At 30.0% G+C, this 22,193-nt stretch overlaps 1 protein-coding gene across 2 annotated transcripts in view; it reads left to right on the top strand.

Annotated features, from left to right (window-relative positions):
* The window catches only part of LOC118202794 (non-selective voltage-gated ion channel VDAC2-like), a 30,859-nt gene extending 20,770 nt beyond the window's left edge, over positions 1-10,089 (top strand). Inside the window, exons 5-10 of one of the 2 annotated variants that reach the window (XM_035374990.2) lie at positions 1,523-1,564; positions 2,538-2,648; positions 4,051-4,167; positions 4,286-4,436; positions 8,664-8,721; positions 9,501-10,089. In XM_035374990.2, coding sequence (XP_035230881.1) covers positions 1,523-1,564; positions 2,538-2,648; positions 4,051-4,167; positions 4,286-4,436; positions 8,664-8,721; positions 9,501-9,592 — 571 coding nt within the window. In that variant the 3' untranslated portion in view covers positions 9,593-10,089. The remainder of the gene's footprint in view (positions 1-1,522; positions 1,565-2,537; positions 2,649-4,050; positions 4,168-4,285; positions 4,437-8,663; positions 8,722-9,500) is intronic. The other variant, XM_035374991.2, reaches the window with a different exon arrangement.
* The last annotated feature ends 12,104 nt before the right edge of the window (positions 10,090-22,193 follow it).

Here is a 22,193-nt window from a genome sequence, read left to right as displayed (position 1 = left end):
CACAAACAAAAATGACGGCAAAGGATTGTTATGAGCATGGTTGCCAGAAGAATGGTTTTGTGCATGGTTGTCAGAATTTAGCACATTTGCAAAATTTGGCGACTTCTACTAAGGTGGTTGCATTCATACATAAGTACCAAAGGTTTATTACTAAATGAATATGTATGCACTTTTAACTGCACCGTTTATATTTTTCGAATTTTCTATGAAAAATCATATTTTTATTAGTTCAGGAAATTTAAGTATTTCACTCAGTCTTTTGTACTTCAAAACAACTTCTGTAACTGAATTTAAAGTTCAGTTTGAAAATTTCTAGGAACATCTGCTATATTTATACAGTCAAAAGTCTTTAATCTGGACTCGTCGGGACTTCGGCGATACCATATTATAGATCATCAATTTAAATCTGGTAAGATGGCATGCATAAATTATAAAATTAAAAATATGAAACCTTAATTTATGAAATAAATAGCAATTATGATCTAAATGGTATCAAAATTTACAAAAAAAAAAAAAAACTTAATATTTATTTGTTTACTTTATTAAACATTTCTTTCAACGTGCACATGCGTAAAGCGTACATTACGCATAGTCGAAATTAGAAAATTGCAACCAGAAAACTATTTGATATGTATTCGTGATATTTATAATAATGAGGAATTTGATTTAAATCATATCAAAGATGGAGTACATCAAGATGAAATACTACATTTAGTAAGGAATTATAAGCCGAATAAAATAAAAACATCTGCCCTGAAGATAAGGATAGTGCTGACAGGTCAACTTCCAGTTCATTGCGCGACGCGACCGGAAATTCTTTTTGACATAATCGAAAGTTCAAGCTTACTTTTATAAAATTGCTCTAACAGTCTGCAAAAAATAATAAGCCAGATCCAATTAGAAGATTAAGGAACAACGCAATATGCAACATATAATTAGATAATTTTTGCTTAGCTTATACCGTCCATTATATATTACACGCACATGCGTAAATGTGTTATGTGCACATGTAAACGCGTTTACGCATGTGCAGAAAAATTGTACCTTTGAGGTCCGGATTAAAGACTTTGACTGTATAGAATATATTCTCAAAAATCTCAAGAGCAGAAACTGAAAAGAAATGATTTTTGTTCTACCCCATTTAAAAGAATACTATATGGGGATAGTAACATAAAAATCTTAGTCTCATGTGAAAAAAGAGGGGTTGCTCAAGATCTGCAAACTCAAATTCTTTTACTTTTTCTTGCTGTAAAAAAATGAAGTGATTATATTTTAATTGATTTTTTTATATAAATAACAGTAAGAAGAGGCATTTGATCAGTACATTTTATATACTGCTGTGAACAATAAAAGTGTAGCATTTAATGCCTAGAATTTTTTTTTACCCTTTCTTTCTGTATCTTTGTGTGAACATAACTTTTGCCTTACCTTCTCATTTTTACATTATTTGTATTGTTTGCACCATATGGTAAAATTTTATTTTCTATGTTAATTTTTTTCAAGTTAGTACTTTTTATTATAGCAGCTACAGGGGAAGAAACTCGTCAAGTGGAAAAAGGAAAAAGTAAAATATAATAAAATTACATTTATTTCTTGCATACGGTTTCACATCTGGATGCCTTTCTTCTTATTGCAACTGTTAATGTTTTATCTTCAAATGCTATCATCACTAATATGCATTTTTTTTACCATTTTAGTATATTCTATTATGAGGTATACCTTTTCTTCAAAGAATACTGCCTTTTTCTTACTTCTTAATAAATCAAAAATTGATAGTACATTTCTGGTATAAAAGAATTGCGATATGATTATCATTACACGCCTTCAGTTTATCAATGGTGTATACACAAGGTACAAGTACATAAGGTATTAAGTAGGGTTCATTTTCAGTTGATGATTAATCATGGTGATTTTCTTTCACACTGGGCGCTGCAACCTAAAAGTACCTATAAGTTTTTAATGCTTGAAATTTTAGCAGTCTCTTATGATAAAGAAACTATGAATATCAATATTTTTTTTTATTTTATTTATTATTATTGGTTCTGTTTTTTAAAGCTGGCTGTTAACTTTGTTAAATGATTTTGCAGTGCCCTATGGTTTGTATTCATTTGAACTTCTTTGAAACATTTACTGATTAATAACAATTACTTGCAATAACAAGAATTACAAAAGGCAGTAGATTTTTAAATATGATTACCACTTTTTCAACTCTGATTCAGTTCTTTGATACATTTCTAAAACTTGAATTCATAAAAATGTATAAAGTTAATTGATTTTCTGGTTTTAACTTTGCTTCTCTCACTGAGTATGAGAGATTTTGTACTGAGCTGGAAGCAGCATATTTGAAGAATTTATGTTTCTTAAAATCCTCTTTTTTTCCTGAATTTTTTATGTAATAAGTTTTTATTTTATTTGTAATAAAAATATCTTTGCCATATTTAATATTGATATTCTTATGTTGTTTATGTAAACATGCATGTAATTTAAACGTAGATATGGAAGATATGTGTAATTTAATTCAAACTGTTATTTTATAGGAAAAAATCTGCTGTTTTAAAGAGTACTTTTAAAGCTGAAAACATTCATTTGAATGCTGAAACTGATTTAGATATTAAGGCTCCTGCACTTCATCTTTCGACAGTTTTGGGGTAAGTAAATGTAGTAATTGTATGTAAAATGTAGTAATATTTTTAAGGAGTTCACAAAATATGGTAGTACCTGTGAGAAATGTGAAACAGTAATAGACATTATATGAAACAGAATGTTTATGTAACAAACATAATTGCAGTTAAGTTTGATAAAATATGCACAGTAAGATATTACCAACATTAAGTAAAATAATAACAATAAAGTATGCTTCTAAAAGTAGACATTCTGATTTACCCTAACCTCTAAAATTATCAGTTGAGAAATGAAGGCATGCAATTCTCATACTTCATAATATGCCATTTCGAAGATTATAAAAATGTTCCTAGTCCTGGTAACACACTAATGGTTTTCAAGCACTAATAGCACCCTGACTCTTATGTTTAAGCTCATTGTTTTTGGTCTTCAGATCACTTCAAAATTCTCTAAAAAAAAACTGTTGTTCATTTCTTTAAAGACAGTCAAACCTCAATAATTTCTTTTAAAATAAACAAGTGTTTTTTTTTTTTTTTTTTTTTTTTTTTTAAAGACTTCCCAGTTGCTTGAGAGACTGCCAAAAAAAAAAAAAAAAAATCATTAAACAGAATGATTCTTTTATGATTAAATAAAATTTTCTAATTTTTCTGTACTACTCTGTTTGTATTTATCATCAAAAACCCAAAGATTTTTTGGGATGACCGAATAGATATTAATGTCCATATACTGTTCAGAAATTAGATATTTAATGAAAAGTAAAATTTCTAATAGTAGATATTATTATAAAATTTATATGCAAGCAGTTTGTTTTAATTGTTAGAAGCGAAGTGAGAAAAAAATTTGGCCTAAATGGTAATGATTATTATTGAGATGACTAATATGGAAATATAATGGAATTTCTTTGCAATGCATCTGAAAATTATTAATTGGTTAATTTGCTGGAAAATTTTTATGGTCAGAAAAATAATTATTGTTTGACCACTAGTAATGCAATTTTGGTTGGCATGCTACTAAAACATTTTCGTTCTTGCAGTAGGGTTGTCAGCTAGAAAACTGTGTCAATGAGGGATAATTTGAGAACTCAAGAGTATCTTCACCCTTGTGTATCTCATCCGTTTAGTCTATTTTCTAAATAGAATAAATTTATATTAGATATAAATCAGTTCAAATGGCATGTATGTTTGTGTTGATGATACCATAGTATGGTGAAGTTTTCAGTGAAATCTGTCAATTATCTGTTCATATTGTATTGCTTGCATTTTGCTAATTACTAAAAAGTCATACTATTTTCCATAATGTTTAATATATATTTTCTATTTATATTGAATATTGTATTAGAATAATTAAAGAATCTTTATTTTGGCAGGTTGTCTTATGTATAAAACATTATAAACAAGCAGCCATATTATGCATATTTTAATTTTTCAGTTTACATGGTTGGTTAGTTGGAGCCCAGAGTGCTTTTGATATTAGCAAACATACAATTAAAAAATGTAATTTTGCTGTTGGCTATGCAACTAGCGATTTTGTTCTGCATACAAATGTGTAAGTATTTAAAAAGCATGTTTCATTTTTCAGTATATCTTAAAATTACTAAAGTTTAGATTATACATTTTTAACTTATATAATTGTTTTTAACCTGCATGCCTTATAAATATTTCAGAAATGATGGTCAAGAGTTTGGTGGATCTGTGTATCAAAAAGTTAATCCCAATTTAGAAACTGGAGTGCAGCTGGCATGGTCTGCAGGAAATAATGCAACTTCTTTTGGTCTGGGATGTGTTTACAGCCTTGATAAAAACACATCTTTGAGAGTATGTGCAAAATTTGAACAATATTTGTTTATTTTATTTTTTTTTTTTTTTTAAACTTCTGAATGAAAGTCTTTACATGATTCTTTTGCATTTTATTATTTTACTCTAAGATAAGTTTTCCATCTGAGCAAAAAACAAATATGTTAATATATTAGTTCTTACCATAAGGTATAAAGATGGAAATTTCCTTATGAATATAAACTTTCACTGCTTTGTAAAGAAATACTTTTCCTAAGGGGGGGGAGCAATAAATAGTTTTGGCATATCCAACTTGCAGTCTTTAATTTTAATGTTTTTAATATATCTAAACTAATCTTTGGAATAAAAATTAAAAAGGAGTACACGTAACATAATCAGTGTAACTCATCTACCAGAAGTTCATCATTCTTTTCTTGATGAAATGTTTAATGTTTGTTTTGTGGGAAAATAAGATAAATTTTGCAAACTAATCTGTTGGGTATAAGTCATGGCAAATTACAGACAGCTATTATTGTGTTGCGAGGAAAATTTGTAACAAATTTCTGTCATCAATTGCAGATTAATTTAGTAATGTGCCTCATAGCTTTCAAAACTTGTATATTTGTTTCCGTATCTTAACTTCTGATTATTTTTCTAGTTTGTATGGTTAACGTATAGGCTCCCCACCCCAAACAAAGCAGTTGACCTAAGTGTACCATTTTGTAGAAAAATTAGGATTTCAATTCAATTTTTGATAACTTTTCGATTCTTTAGGATATTCACTGTATGCTGCGCTTCAGTGAATACTCACTGTCTTCGACATGGCTAAAACTTTTAAATTAATCAATTATTTAAAAGACTGCTTTGGCACTTTCAACAGTTTTACGTCTCATCTTTCCTTATGTATGCAAATCCAATTTGCAACTACTTTGCTAATCATGATAAGTAACTGGGAAAATTTTGTAATGAAGTCAGAATGATTTATACTTAACAGGTTTAAAATTTTAATATTAGATGCAATATTTCCATCCATACTCTGCCCAGTTGTTTTTTATTATCCTATAAAATATATTTGACTAAAATCTTCATGGCAGATTTTTCAGACAGAATGAATAATTTACTGTCAGTCTACAATTTCTAGTAGCTTCCATGCAGTAATTTCATTGATATTTGGAGATCTTTTATTCACAAATGGAATGGAACTCGGCAGCTGGACCTCACATGTTTGTTTAAATTAAGAAATCTTTTGTATTTTCATTGAAACTGTTTGTAGTTAAAAAAAAAATATTCAAATAAGTTTTTATCTTATTCATCATTTCTTTTTTTTCCATTTATATAGTCAAATGCATTTGGAAAAATTAAAAGTGTTTAACACAAAAAATACTTCGTTTTATATTTCGCTCATTTATTGTGACTAACACAGTAATGTAATCTTTTTCCCTTCAATTTGTTATCTGATTGTAGATTTTGCAGGTCAGGGGAGAAAGTGAATTTGCTGTTTAGTTTACTTACTATTTTCCTTTCTTTTAAATCTTCTGAATTACAGGTTTTTTTAAAAAAAATCCATTATGAAAATTTTTGAGTTAGATTTAAATTGCTTTACTGGAAAAAATTAAAAGCATTAAAGATTAATAAATGTAATAAAGTAATTTCTCTGGCCAGCTCATTTTCAGTCTATTAAAAAATATTCCATATAACCCATTAACATCGGATCCTGTATTCACAATGTTAATTTTATTTGTTAGATTTTATTCTAATTTGTATTCTCGGTTTATTTCTCGTAACAGGAAGCATGCATTGTTTGTCAGTATAAACATTTCCTTTTTTTAAATTCTAAATTGTCATATTGTCTTCAGATATTTTTTCTTGTATAAACTTGCTTACCTCCAATAAAAATAATAATTTTTATCTTGAATTTAACATATCTGCAACTGTTTGATTATGTGTATTAATCCTGTCTAAATGTAATTAGATGAAGGAAAATAAATGTCTGTGTGTCATGTAGCCCTATATCATGGAGAGCATTCTGTCTTTTTTTTATAACATGAGCATTCAAATCTTATGCAGTCTACTAATTTGGAGGTGCAGGATCTTTATATTAAATCAAAATGTTATCTGTATATTATATGTCTAGCTGTTTGGGGGGGTGTGGAGGTGGGTCATTTCTGAAAAACTGCATTCTTAGCTTTTTTATTTCCTTGTACGAAGTAAAAAGAAAGTATTGTAATCGCGAAAAGTTTCAGGCAGCATATTTCAACGAAAATATCCATTTTGACAGCTGTTGAATGCAATTTAACGATTTTTTTGCGTGATATCTGTACGTAAGGACAGAATAAAAGACTCGTTTCCTCCAAAAAAAATTATAAAACTGCTTTAAAATTAATTCTGAAGAGAATTTTTCGTGGCGTCTGTACGAACGTATGTACGTACATACGTATCTCGCATAACTAAAAAATGAGTCGCCTCAGAATGTTATATATCCACTCTGTTACCTGGCTCAGTGATCTCAGTTTCTTTACTCTTATACGTTTGTAAATTGTACATTTTTTGCTTTAAAAATGATTGAATTATGTTGTTTTTATCTTCCAGTTAAGGTTTTTATGCCATTAGTAAATCTGTGTGCAATATTTTTAGAATTATCAACAATTTTAAAGTAGTTTAAGTGCCGCTAAGCCTTTCTTTTGACGGCGGCCTTTGATTGTTTACATTTGAAACAACAGACTTGTGGATTTGTTGCCAATCTAGAAAAACTTAGCTTCACAACAACAAAGATAACACCTTCATTTATTATTGCCAATTAAATCATGCTTAATCCTTTCTGGAATTTTTTCAAACAAATAAGTGTTTAAGATTTACTTCGTAATTTTTAATATAGATACTTTGAGTTTTTATGTATTTTTTGCCTTCTCGAGAAGTGAGAACTGAATTAATTGAATGAGAAATACTCAATCGTCTGTGAAAAACTGTTTCTTTTTTGTTTTGTTTGCTTAATTTCTTTTATACATCATTCTAGCTTTATTGTAGTATTTGAATAGAACATGTGGCAACGATTAGATAATTCTATTCTTTAAATGATATAAATTTTGTGCCTTATGAGCTGTAATATGAATGAAATATAATACTGTTAAGTGAATCTAGCGCCAGAGTGTCGGTATGGTAAACAAATACTAGAGTGAATTTTAAAGAATGCATTTATTCTATTGTGGTTTATGCGTTGTCGGCGAAGTAGATTTAATTCAATCCAATAAGTTGAAATGCAAGAAAAAATGCGTATAATTTAATATTCCGTACAAGGAAGTCATGTGGTGTACACATCAGATTTTTTAATATGCTGACAGAATGAAAACCACATTTCAATTTCAGATTTAGTTTTGTTACTAATTCGGCAATTAAATCATATGGTATTATTTAATTGAATATTTTTATAGTTTCCTAATGTCAACCATTACTTGAAATATTTTTATGTATCTGCTATTTATTATTAGCAAAATATATTTTAATAGCAGAGATGGATTTATGAAGTCGCATGTGTTGCAATTGCGAGGAATCCCGAATTCCAGTGGGCTCTCAAATCATTAAGTAATTTTTTAAATTTTTAAAATACATTAAACATATCTGTTTAAAATGAGGTAGCCCATAGCAAAAGTTCTTGTGAAATGCGTCCAATGCCTCATAAATTCGGTGCTTGTGAGCGGTGATTATAAAGTATGCTCTTCCTGAATTCTTCAGCTGATGAGCATTTAAACAAGTTAACCATATTATATATTATTAACATTGCTAATGGAAATTCTATGTCAGATTAAATATACATGTTCTGCAATTAAAAAGAAACTGAGTGATGTACCTGTATGATTCTTGTTTTGAGATTTTAATCAGTTATTTAAAAATCTTATTGTATTTGTTCACCTTTTGCACTAATTGAGCTCAGTCCAGACAAAGTTTTAAATGAGCTAGCACAAAGAAATAGTGATTATAGTGACATTCAACTAAAATAGTAGCTTCATAATGCTAGAAAGTTCTTGTAACATTGTTGCATAGGCATCTAGTTAGTCATAATCAAAATTAAAAACATGATTATGGAGATATTATCCAAAGCTAATTAGTGGCTGTAGATACAGCTGCTAGAATATCTTCTTTTCTCTATTTTATATTGCATTTATTTATTTCATTTGATATTTATAAAATAATCTGTTGCATTTTAGTGACCTTTCTGGTGGTTATTAATTTATTTTATTTATAGAGTTTTATTTTAATTTTTTATTCTTTTAGGCAAAAATCAATAACTCCAGCCAAATTGGATTAGGAATAACTCACAAACTGAGAACTGGTATGTCAAGTTATTCAACATTAATTTCTTTAATTAAACTACTTGCCACTATGCAGCCAGCCTTCATCTGGCTTTTAAATATACCAGAAAAATGCCTAAAGGGAACACCAAACATTAAATTTTAAAAATGCGCAGAATTTTACTCTGCAGAGCAATTTTATTTTTAAAAATTCAATAAAATTGTATTGTGTATAAAAAATTACAATTAAATAAGCAATATCCATTTGTATAAATATTAATTAGTCTAATAAATAAATTAACCAAATTCCCATTGCCTTCTCTCGACAAACATCCAGTATCAAAGAAAAGCATTAAATTAAAAACTGCACCAAATTATCACCCTCATTTTTCCGAGTGGCGACAGTGCTCATATCAGCAACAATGGCTGCATGCCATTGTTACTGACATGAGAGAGAATTCTCCATTTGATGTGATTTCATAAAAAATTTTTAGAAAACTCATTGAAATTTGGAAAAAAATCACCTTGAGGTGCTCTCGCTCTTATCTAGATGCACCTATGTACCAAATTTCGTAGCCCTGGGGCTATTAGTTTACATGCAGCACGAACGAAAGATACACAGACAGACAGGCTCATCCTTTCATATTTATAGATTCTGTGTATAAATGTAAAATGTTTATATTGTATTTGCATTTTTAAGTACAGTTTTTTATGAAAAAGTAGTTCACCTTGTACTAAAACATTTAATGCAATTTTCACATGTAAATATTACCTTTGTATTTTGAGTACGGTTATTTAATGAAAAAATTTTGTTTTCTAGGTATTCAGTTATCATTATCTGCTATGATTGATGGCAGGAGCTTCAACCAAGGAGGTCATAAGCTTGGTTTAGGATTAGATCTTGAAGCTTAATTTATTCAATCTGCAACAGTCACTTAGTGGTGCACATTTTTTTCAGTCCTGTTTTAGGGTTAATTTAAAATGTTTTGAAATAGTTTCATAAATATAAACTTGCTAAAGTATTCTACATAGATCTGAAAGTTAGCATTTAGCAAAAAGTATCAAAATAGGTAAAAATTATGAACATTTGCTGACAACTTTATGATACATGAGCTTATTTTTAAATCATATATTCTGTATCATTAAATATGGAGTATAAAAATAATTGGATCAAATTTTGATTTCGTGTTTTTCCCAAAGAGTGTTGATTATCTTTCTTTTAATTTTTCAACAGTATGGTTAATTAACTGTAGAATCTCTTCATTTTAGATGCATTCACATCATTTAAGTGTTTTTCATTTTCCGTTTAATCATTTATTTATAGTCAGCACTATTTTTCCTGTAAATTTAGCATGCATTGTGAATCTGTATTGCTTGTTCTACAAATAAATTTGATATTTTCAAAGCTCTTTTTGTTATTTGAAATTCTGGCTTCTAATATTATAACTGTTACATTCTTAGTTGCATGCATTTCTGAAACATTTTGAAATCCTATGTAGTTTTGTAAGAACTGTTTTTGGTTTATTTTACTGTGGCATGCACAAGGGCTATCTGCCTAATGGGAGATTGTCTTTGTGAAGAATTTTGTAAGGGAAACTGGCTCATATCAGCCTTGCACATGAGGAAAATCTCAAAAATGTTCATGCAGCCTTCGTATTTGCTTAGGTGGAACTACCAATGTTCATATGGTCGGCCTGAACTCTTTTTATGTGAGTAAAATAAATTCATTTTTGTCTTTATGCAGCAGTACACTGTATTAATTTATGTGATTATATTGCATTCAATGCAAGGAAAATTTCATGTTATTAAGGGGAATGAGAGAGAAAGGCATTTTTAATATTTTAATAATAGTTATATTTTCAAAGTTATTGTTTCAGTTACTTAAAAGCATAAAGCCAGTCTTCTGTTTTTTCATCCCATCCATACAGAATGTCCTTTTATTAAATGTGTCTGCAAACAAATTCTCATTTTTGAAAAGGAAAAAATAAGCTTAGAGCAAAAAAGCTGAGTTTTCGTTATTGCAGCTTTTCTTTATATGGCTGTAAATATGCAGAGGTTAAAAAATTAAGTTGTAATTTTACATTTTTAGTAACTTTTTTAAGGTAATATTTGATAGAGGTTTATTGAGGAAATTAAATCGTCATTTATCAGGGAAGTATTTATAGTTCGTCATGCTTAATTTTTATATCAGAAGACTAAGTGAGTGTAATGGTGAAATAAAATTCTTTTCTTAGTGATGTTGAAAAAAAAATTCGGGAAAATACTGAAACTTTAAAAAAGAAATGTATTGGTGTGATTTTATTAGAAAATGTTGTTTATACTGATAACCTTCATTTATGTCCATGTCTATGAAGTATGTTACTGAATCTGAAGAATCCATATTAAATAATTTGTCATGTTCTGGAATTTCACAGTTAAAGTAGCCATAGTGACATTTTTTGAAAAGAAAAAAAAAAGTTAAAAAATTTCAGCTATTTATGCCTTTTAAAACGATGCTACTTTAACTCATACATACCATTGTTGCCCTCAGATACAGATTATTTAGTTGAACATCCATATACCTGAATTGAGTTTCTGTGTTTTCAGTTACCTGCAGTTTAGCACAAACTGGTCAACAAAGAAAAAGGAAAAATCTAAAAGCAGTTGTCAGAAAATATTACCAATCTGCAAAAGATATATTTCATATTCCCTCCTACAAAGCCCGTCTCTGAGTGTTATTACTTGGCAAAGCATAAGATCTTTAATTTAGCTTTCAAACTAAATTAGTTAACTGTTGGTTAACTAAATAATTTTAATTTTACTTTTTAAAAAATGTATCTGATACGTATGTATCAGGGATGGCTAAGCTCCTTGACAGTCTGAGCCATTTTTCAAAATTTGAAATTTTTCGTGAGCCGCAGTTAAATATGTATGTAAAAGATATGCAAAAAAGGTATTAAAAATTTTTTTACAGAAATTATATTTATTGAAAATATATAAATAAAAGTACAAAATATGTGTATTGAATTTACATATTAAAAATTAAACACATTTATTTATTTTACTTCTCTTGATAATTCTTTAAAATTTGGTGAAAAATTGATGACAGCATTTCTGAGTAATTCTTTGAAATGCTGGTTAGTTAATACTGATTGGTGTTTGGATTTCACGAATTTTAAAGTGGAATAAAATGATTCACATAAGTACGTTGTTCCGAATATTGAAATAATTTGACAAGCAGCCTTTTTTAATTCAGGATACTTCGATTCTGGTACAAATTTCCAAAATTCAGTAATCGGCATCAATTTATATTTTAATTGTAGAGCCTGATCTTCTTGCATCTCTATTAATTCTAATTCTCCAGATGCTTTTTGGGTCATAATTATATTGGAAATGAAAAACTGACCTTGAATTATGTTAATTTCAAATGGATTCAGAAAAAAAATCAAGAGACGATGAATGGAAATGAAATTTGTTGAACAACGTTGCACTTAGTCTTTCATATTTGTTGTCTGTAATTTAAAAGACATTTTGAAACAAATATGGAACTATAATAATTTTTTTAAAATATAATAACACAAAAACGAAAAGGGAACTGGGGTACATTTATTGAGAGCCAGAAATAATCCTTCAAAGAGCCGCAGGTTGGCCACCCCTAGTATATATAAAGAATGATTTAGTTAATATATCCGACTGATAACTTTATGAACATTTGCTAGCTGTGCTATAATTAATAAAATATTTTCATAGCGTCATAAGTTATGTAACTTGCAGAATTAAATTTATTTTATTTAAATATTCTTTTAAACTTGCAAAATTTTAGTTGCAAACTCTTCTGTGACATGTTTCATTGATCTGAAGTTTTCAGATTGCAATTAATTTAAATTTTTTTCTCTCTGCTTTAATCTTTTATTTACTAATATATATCATAGGTAACTTATTTTAAATTCTTATTAATACATAGCTAGAAATTTGAGTTTTGCACTTCTAATTCAATGCAATTAGTTTGAAATTTGTTTATTTTGTAATATTTTCTAGAATTCCCATATTTTGTTCTTCATAAAAATAAAAAGGCCCTATCACCAGTCATTTGCTCTGAATTAAAAAATATTTTCTTTCTCTCTGTTTTTTTTAAAATTTGATTTGATTAAAGTTCAAAATTATCAGTACTTCCTTTGTCCGGAGCCAGCACCAAAGTGGTTGCATAAGTTTTAGAATTTAGAGAATTAACTAGCAGTAGAATTGCAATTTCTTTTTTAATTTAGGGGAGGCATTAGGCAGCAGACTGTGGAACCTGTAGATATTGCACCAGGTGGTAAAAATATTTAGCTCCACATCCTGTCTGTGTCCAAAAATAGGTTTTTTGATTTGGATTTCTTAAGTATGCTTTGATTTTCAAAGAATCAAAAATGGTTGGGAAATATATGCTAATTTTTATAATAAGCTAATTTTTTTTCACGCACAAATTAAAATTTTGCATATTATTTTTAAATTAGAAAGTTTTGCAATCGAAAAGGTTCCTTCTGTCCCTAAGAAAAGTCCAAATTCCTTTTTAACCTAAATATAACTACTGGAAATAATTTATTGGTCACAATGGGAGGGAGGAAGGTCCAATTCACAAGATGCACATTAAATAGCAATCCTCAGGGTTCGTATGGTCCTTAAGAGTCTTTAAAAGTCCTTAGATTTTTGGTCCTTGAAAGTCCTTAATTTCGACCAAATTTGGCAGGAGGTCCTTAAATTTAAGCATTTAAAATTTCTGTCTGTTTTTACAACTGCTATTTCAAATGTGATTTAGTATTTTGAACAAATATTTTTGGTTATTCATTGACAAATATAGTTGTTTTTTGAATGGGTGAATAGGTTCATGGATTATAATTTGTTCATATTCCTAATATAAATGGTGGAATACTCAAGTTTCTGAGCAAGAAGTGAAACAAAAGCATTTAAAAATTATTTCATTTTTTCTAATGAAGAGCTCTTAAAAAACTTGTCACTTTTGGGAATATGAGTTTTTAACGAAACAATTCCAAATTTGGTGATTTATGAACATTTTGGGGATTTTATTATCAGTCTCAATAGAAAACTTTAAATTCGGAAATCTGGGAATTTTTCGATGATATTTTTTTTAAAAAACATTATATCATTGATCAATTTCATTAAAATAATGCTAATATACTGAAATTGTGTTAAAAATATCATCAAAATGAAACATTTTTATTTTTCACTGTCATATTATAAAGTCTTATTACTTTCCATTTTAGCCATGACAATATTTTGGATCTAAAAAAATAAAGAAAGTAAAAAATGCTTGAATTGCACTTTACCACAATTTACAAACAATTCTTAGTAGAAGCAAAATAGCTACATAATTAATTAAAAGTGCCTTCATTTAAATTTTTTCATGATAAAGAGTTTTTCCCATGTAATTATCTCCATATGCATCAGTTTTCTCTATCAGTTTTCTCTTCTGTGGGTGCTGAAAACCCTAGCTACGGTTCTGTCCATCATACACAGGATTGGTGCTATGCATTTTCCCACCTGATGCAATCTCTCTGGATCCTAAATTCTGCTGCCTAGTGCTTCCTAAATTCTAAAATTTTGCCATTTTTAGATTTGTTTGCTCAGTAAATTCGAAAAATTCTGCAACACTGGTTCTATAACCATCCATACCATATACCATTTCATATTTATTCTGAATGTTCATATTACTAAATAAAGTTAGCACATTTTCCTATACATTCTAAATGAATTTAGTTTTTTAGGATAACAGAAATCTTTAAATCCAAAAATTCTAAAATGAAGAGGAAACATATTGAAGGAAGAAACTAAATACATAAAGAGAACAAAAATTATTCTTCAAAGATATGTACAGTTATGTAAATTAAGTAGTTGTTTGTAATTTCATCCTTTGCTATAATTTTCCCATTTCCTCACTGGAATGAAAATCACTTAGATAGTTTTTAAACTGCGATTTTGAGATTGCAAGACAGAATTTGTTTCTGCTCTCTGTTTGCACACTGTATTAGTTCCTACCAGCTCTGGTAAATTCTAATAATTTCTTTTTGCGTTATCGTTGCTGATATTTGAATTTGTTATGTAATAACTACGTTACAACGAGTTACTGAGGCAGCTTAGATTAAAATTAAATTGTGTAGTCTTTGACTACTAGTCCACATTTTTAGTTTGAATTTGGCTGTTATTGGATCACCATAAGCTCTAGTTGATTTTGCTAGCCTAAAAATACGCCTTTATATTCTAATGCGTATTTTTAGGCTAGCAAAATCAACTAATCTAAGGTCTTTTAAATAAGTTTTAAATAAAACTCCAATTAAGTAAGAGGTTTATTTAAAACTCTGTCTGACTTTGTAATTACTTTCAGTCATAGCGATAACTTATTTCACATCTGCCGCGTTTTTGGACTGTAACTTTTATCAGATCAAGTAAAAGCTTATAGGTACACTGCACAAAAAAGAAAGGAAAAAAAAAAGTGACGGTTCTATATCTCTTGTTCTACTGGGTCGATTGACAAAATTCAACTTGCATTTTTCCCAAACTACAAAGTTTTGTAAAAATCGCACGAGTAGTTTAAAAAATTAGCTCTCGAAGTTTTAGCTCCTCAATGTTCATTGAGTTTGGTATATATTAATTAATTTCTCATTTTTTTATTAAACTTATTTGATTCTTCCTTTCACATTTCAAAATTCAGGTTCATTCCAAATAAAATTCATCCATTTTTTATGATTTATTTTTAAAATTTTTATAAATTTTTCAAAAAAATTTTGAATTATAATCTATAAAATTTTTACCATCATCTTAAAGTAGCCGTATTTCTAAGCATGCTTGCAAAAATTAGATTTTTATTCAAAATTTCCAAAAATATATGTGAATTTATATATTGGCGCATTTTGAAATTTGGCATATTTGTTGAAAGTGATAAAACATCAAATGTGGTTTAGACACTTTGTTAAAAAGTGTTCCTACTTTTATTTGAAAGTAGGAATGATGTGACTTTTTTCTGCTCATGTACAATGTAAAAAAAAAAAGGTAGGAATGAGGTGCCTTTTTTTCCGCTCTGGCATAATGAAAGGGAATGGAAAATTGGTTGCCATATATTAAGAAGTTCGCCAAGTGAATTATTCTTGGCGCAAACTGAAAAAATTGTGCCAAGATAAATTTTTGAATTTCTGCATAAATTTCGCACCAAATTTATAAAAATTAAATATCTAGGCATAACTTGTCGTACAGTCGAAATATAGAAAAAAAATTGGTATATTATTTAAGAAAAAGTCCGATTTTTGTGTCAAAATATCTATGTTAGAACAATGCTATATATAAATTTGATATGTATCCTAAGTCACGCTTTTGAGACATGAAAAACGCAGTTTGAATTTTGTCAATCGGCCCTGTAGAGCAGGAGATACAGAACTCTTTGTTTCCCCCCCTTCCCCGCAGTGTATTGTCGAGAGTGACAAGTTAGCTGATAAAACAAGCAAAAACTAGTGGAAATATTGGTTTCCATAATTGAAACACATTTCTAATTGTTAAAAAAGATGCTTAAAGAGAAGGAATTGATATAAATTAGCCAGAATATCTGGAAAGGCTTCAAATTAAAAAGATGTGTAAATATTTTGTTGAGTGTTGTTGCTACAAAACCTAAATGTTTTGTAGCTTTTAATGTGTAGTTATCTTAATATTGTTTAGGAATCAAAGTCATAAATTACACATATTTTAAACTGTGACTTGTTAATAGATTGATTTTAATAGTGCTTTTCTAACAAATACTTTTAAAAAAATAAATAGTGGCCATATAAATCTATAATGATTAAGTGTATCTAACTGGTCACCCTTAAAAGTTATCTCTGCATATTAAAGTGAGTTATTGCCTTTCATTAATCTTTTACCATGGTCACAAGATACAGCACAAAAATGTAAAACTTAATTCTTTGTATCTAGTGAGACTTAATACAAAACAACTTATGACTTTTGGGGCTTTAGTGGCTTATTGGAACTTTAAAATATATTAACTGGGTTACAATCCCAGGAACTCTTCACAAAGTTATGACACTAATTGCATCAGACAGGCTGAGCACAACTAACTTTCAAAACTTGCCCAACTGTGCCTACATCAGGCTTTCAGGTTTGTTCTGATCTTCTCTCTAGGCAAGCAACAGCCAGCCTTCTGTAACGAATCATGCTGATTACGTTTTTACTTTATTTTATCTTATTCTGTTTGATGTACAATCTACCTGCTATTTACTAAACCTCTAACTAAACTAAACTGAACAAGTACGTGACAAAATGAGACATAAAAGAAAAAATCAACATAAAGCTAAATGTTAGTAAAACTTAAATAAAATGTCACTATTATTCTTTCAAATATTATAAGGGTAAAATATTTTTTGCTACCTGATAAATTTTATAAAGTTGATTTTATTCTTAAATTTGTTTTATGATTATGTTTAATAATACTGCATTCATTCTACTTGTGGATCTATTTTATTGTTAGGATAGTATCACTAAAGTGAAGTTCAGGCATAGCTAATATCTTTAGCTAGGCTAACTGGCATAGCTAACATAAAGCTAACTGTTAGTAAAACTTAAATAAAATGTCACTATTATTCTTTCAAATATTATAAGGGTAAAATATTTTTTGCTACCTGATAAATTTTATAAAATTGATTTTATTCTTAAATTTGTTTTATGATTATGTTTTTTATACTGCATTCTGCTTGTGGATCTATTTTATTGTTAGGATAGTATCACAAAAGTGAAGTTCAGGCATAGCTAATATCTTTAATTGTATTTATTCTGTTCCCATTTGTTGATGGGTCCTTAATTTTTTTCCCTAAAAGTCATTAATTTCTGAGTGCAGAAATGTGTATGAACCCTGGATCCTTAATTAGTGAATTGTAGTTAAACTTAGCTACAGAAAGATAATTAAATTGGTATTGTCATCACTGACTGCTGAATTAACTTTCTATTAAACATGCATCCTTTGAGAGTTTTGGAAGTTTGTGAAAACCAGCTAGTTGGTCCTTACTAGTAAAAGGTCTGAAAAGCATTAATTATATGAAGATTTCTTGTTCCCCCTTAATTTTCCATATTTCATTTTATTATTATGATTATGGAAGGAAAACTTGTAAAACATAAAACTCAACTGATAATTAGGTAGAAAAAGTTTTCCCCAAAAAATCCCAACATCCAGAAGTTAAAATTTTACTTCAAAATAAGAAACTGTGGATATGGGTCGTGTGTTATATTAAATTCTAATGATCTCGATGCACTGAAGATCCCAAAAGAATCTTGTAAATCAACTGTAACAGTATTCGTTGAATTTTTATGTGAAAATATTATAGAATAATATTCCTTAATATTTCAAGGAAAAAGCAGGTCATACGAGGGCTATCCAGAAAGTAGATTACGTTTTGGAATAAAAAAATAAAGTATAGGAAACAAATTTTATTATATACAGATGAAAGCCACACTCAAATACTACTTTTCTACATAGTCACCATACAAATTAAGGCATTTATCATAGCGATGTACGAGCTTGGAAATTCCTTCGTCGAAAAATTCGGCCGCCTGCGCCTTCAACCACTTCGTTACCTCTTCTTGCCTTCCATCTTGCACAAAACTTGTGGTAACCAAGCTTTTCGCTGATGATTTCGTGCAACAAACTTCGCAAAATTTGTGGAAAACTCAAAGAAAGTTCCATTATTGTGAAATTTCGATTTTCACGGACTTTAGCATCGACTTTTTCGAGAAGTTCGGCGGTCACTATGCTGGGTCTCCCACTTCCCACTTCGATCTTCGTCGTGAACATTGGTTCGGCCATTTTGAAATCTTATGACCCACTGACGCACTCCACCTTCAGTGATAATGTTGTCCTCATACACTTCACGAAGCTGCCGATAGATTTCTATCGGTTTACAGTTTTTTGCAGTCAGAAACCTTATTACTGAGCGCACCTCGCAGCTCACGGGATTTTCAATTAACGCAGACATTTCAAACCGTCACAGTATCTGAACGGAGCACAGCACGAACCTCTCACTAGCACGGCTAGATGCAGACTGAGCTGCGCAACGCTCTGACCCCAAGATGGCCGCGCTAGCCCCGCCCCTAGCGGACACAGACGGAAACGTAATCTACTTCCTGGATGGCCCTCGTATTATAAAGTGCTGTGCAGCATTTTGAAGTAAGGAGATGGACTTATTTGATTTTTGTTTTTATGAGGGTTGGAACATTAATAGTGGCAATTATTTATTTACAAGGAATACAAAAGTGATTCATGTCACCATGTTTTACAGTCCTTCAATGTAGTCGCCAGCATTGTGTACAACCCGTTTCCAACGATGTGGAAGTCGCAGAATACCTGTAGCAGCGCCTGTTTTGTTGATAGTTTGAATGGATCGGTCTACTGCCGCAAGAATCTCAAGAACAGTTTGAACAATTTTTCTCATGGACAGGTGTCCCTTCAGAATGCGCAGAACAGCCGTATGCGCTAATCCTGTTTATCCAGCCAGCTGACGAATTGTTTAGCGGCGATCACTGTCCATTAGTGCGGCAACAGCTTGCACATCTGCACCGCTGACACTCTTGACAACCTGGCCGCAGCATGTCTGCCACGTTTTGGCGTCCTTCATTGAATGCTTTCACCCATCTTGCTACAGTTCTGTAAGGCAATGCAGATTTCCCGCAAGCCTCTTGAAGCCCTTGATGACACTGTCGTGCTGTACGACCTCTGGCACATTAAATTTTTATCCAACATCGTTCTTGTTTTGAAAACATCCTGACAACACTTACTTTAGACCACGAGCTAATACAAGGATTCGTTCTTTGCGTCACTCCGCATGCGCGTGACATAGGCAGGATGAGTCTTTTTGCTGAGAGGTAAGGTAGGTATGTAGTTTACGTGTGGTATACGCGATATTCTTTGGTTTTGTTGTGCAGCATTTTTTCAGCTGTGTTGCCACTATTAAAGTTCCAACCCTCGTATATCACATGAAGATAATTATTCTACTGTATCCACTACATTTAATACAGAAACTCAGTAATTAAAAAAAATATTTAATGAAATAAAAGCAGTTTGCATTTAAAGTTGGTACAGTAAATGGTGGGATCAAACATAGTGGTTTTGAACAGAAATAGTTTGAATTCAAATTATCTGCTTTTATAAACAAAACAAAGTTTAAATAATAATTATTAGTGCAAGGAAAATTTCAATTAAAAAGCAATTGTATTTGAAGCAAATTTGCATTAATTAAAAAAGATCAAGGAAAGAGTCGTAACATGATAGACAGCAAATGTATTTCAATTAAAATGCAATGTCATGTGAACTAAATAAATTTTGAGTGGAATTGTGCTAAAATTTGATAATTTGAGTAAAAGGCATATTGCCTAATGGTGACATTTGGAACAGTAAAAAGAAAAGAAATTCTGGGAGAGTAATTAAGTAAAAAATATATGCACAATCTGCCGTAATTAAAATGTATTAGGAGTATGACAAATATACTAAGACTGGTGACTTGAATGTATATTGGTTTGAATCCAACAACCCCTTCACACGCTTCCAAATAGAACCACTCAGTCATCAGATACATGAGATATTAAATGGGAAAAAAAAAAAAAAAATGAGGATTGAATGCTCATGAGGAAAAAAAGAATTCTGACAAACTGAAAAGTAGATAACTTTATATTATAAAGTATAACAATAACATTAAGATTATGAAAGAAATGATGTATGAGATTTGTGAAATTAAATTTTAAACTTAGCTGTGAATACAGCTGTCTAGCTTTCTTATGACTAAAGTCAAGCCCTACTTTTTAAGGTCTGAAAAATTCAAAGTAATATTTTAAAGTCTCAATAAATCAATAAATAAATATGGAAAATATTTGAATATCAGTATCATTTTATTTGAAAAATGATATAAACTCCCAAAAAAGTGAAGATCACTAATAGCACCTCTCATGCTAATAAAGTATTCTGGACAGTACGGTGCATTATCCATTGCATAACTAAATAGATTAATGTGAAATGCATTGTATGTCAGCTTATACTATCTCTTATACCTATTAAAATAAGGGATTTTAACTTTGTCTACAAAACATGAGTAAGGGATGCAGTTCTTTTATTGTGTAGCATAAAAATATTGTGTTGAAGACTGGTGGAAATAAGGATGAGTAATTTTCCTAGCGTATTAGTAGTTTCCGGACACTTGTAGCATCACCATTCATAGATTTTATCTTAGTGTATGATAGTAAATGCTGGCCGTTAACAAAAACATGAAGAAAGACTTCAAATTTTTGAAAGAAAAGTACTATGGTCCAGTTAGAGAAAATAATAGATGAAGAATTTTGTTTAACCATGAAATCTATACAATATACAAACAACTTAATATTGTGCTAATCATTAAATCTTATGGTATTAGGTTGCTTGGACATATTTTTAGATCTCACTTCATATGAACCCTGTTAAAAAGGTGATCTTTGCAAGTGCAGACAGTACCAGGAAAAGAGGAAGACCTCGTACAAGATAAATATACTGTGTGGAGGTGAATCTCAAGACTAGAATCAATCATTGCTGGACTGTAGAGACTGGTCGGATCCATTGGAGGAAGCTTGTCGAGATGGCCATGGCCTATAATACTCTGTAATGCAACTGAAGAAGAAGATTCATAGATTTTACATTCCTACTGGGGTTAATAAGAATTTAAAGAGCAGGATAGCTGCAATAACTGACTCTAGTGAGAATAAGATGAATGCATAGAGTAAGAATGGAAACAAATTTAAAAAGAAGTTGTGGCTACTGAAACAAGTGAAATATTCACTGTTCTCACTTGCTGAGATTCCCACTGATATTGCTATGACCTTTAAGTTGGAGTGTGAACTCAGATTTTGATGTGTTTCTTTGCTTTGAAAATACATATAAGTTTCCGCAATGATGATTTTTCACACTCCACATTTAGTTATATAACCCGAAAACAAGCGTAGGGTTTTATCAGGAAAAAATATTGGGCATATCTGTGTTCCTATATTTCATTTATACTGCAAACTGTTTTAACTTTGCTTGCGTTTCGGAATTCACAAAACTTGCACAAAATTTCTCTTTCTCTGCAATACTGAACTGCAAATGCAGGGGCACAACTTTACTGTGGCAACTGCTATTCTCTGCTGAAGACTGAATGTGGTAAAGGTCGTTTGAAAAGTCATCTTGGGGGAGCCTAATCTTACGAATATGTATCTAGAGTATGGTCGCTCGTGTTTTTCATTATAGATGTCTTTCTAGCAATAAATATCTAAATGGTTGCAGATGCTAATATTCCTCAACTGCTCAGTATTCAGATCTTTCAATTCTAATTATGCTAATGCCATGTCTATCAGATTAAAAGCAAAGGTTAGTTCTTATATTATAAGTTTCTTAATGAAGTTGATGGTTCATTCAGCATAGTATTTTCTTCAGAATTCAGGAAAGTGTCCTCCTGAAAGATTTGCTGAGATAAACTGGCTCATATTCACATTACATATGAGTAAA

This window comes from Stegodyphus dumicola, chromosome 1 (assembly GCF_044657685.1).
Source record: "Stegodyphus dumicola isolate Sdum_Otavi_A_Nest chromosome 1, ASM4465768v1".
Taxonomy (NCBI): Eukaryota; Metazoa; Arthropoda; class Arachnida; order Araneae; family Eresidae; genus Stegodyphus; species Stegodyphus dumicola.
Note: the sequence above shows the minus strand (reverse complement) of the source record. Positions and strands in the feature narration are given on the sequence as shown.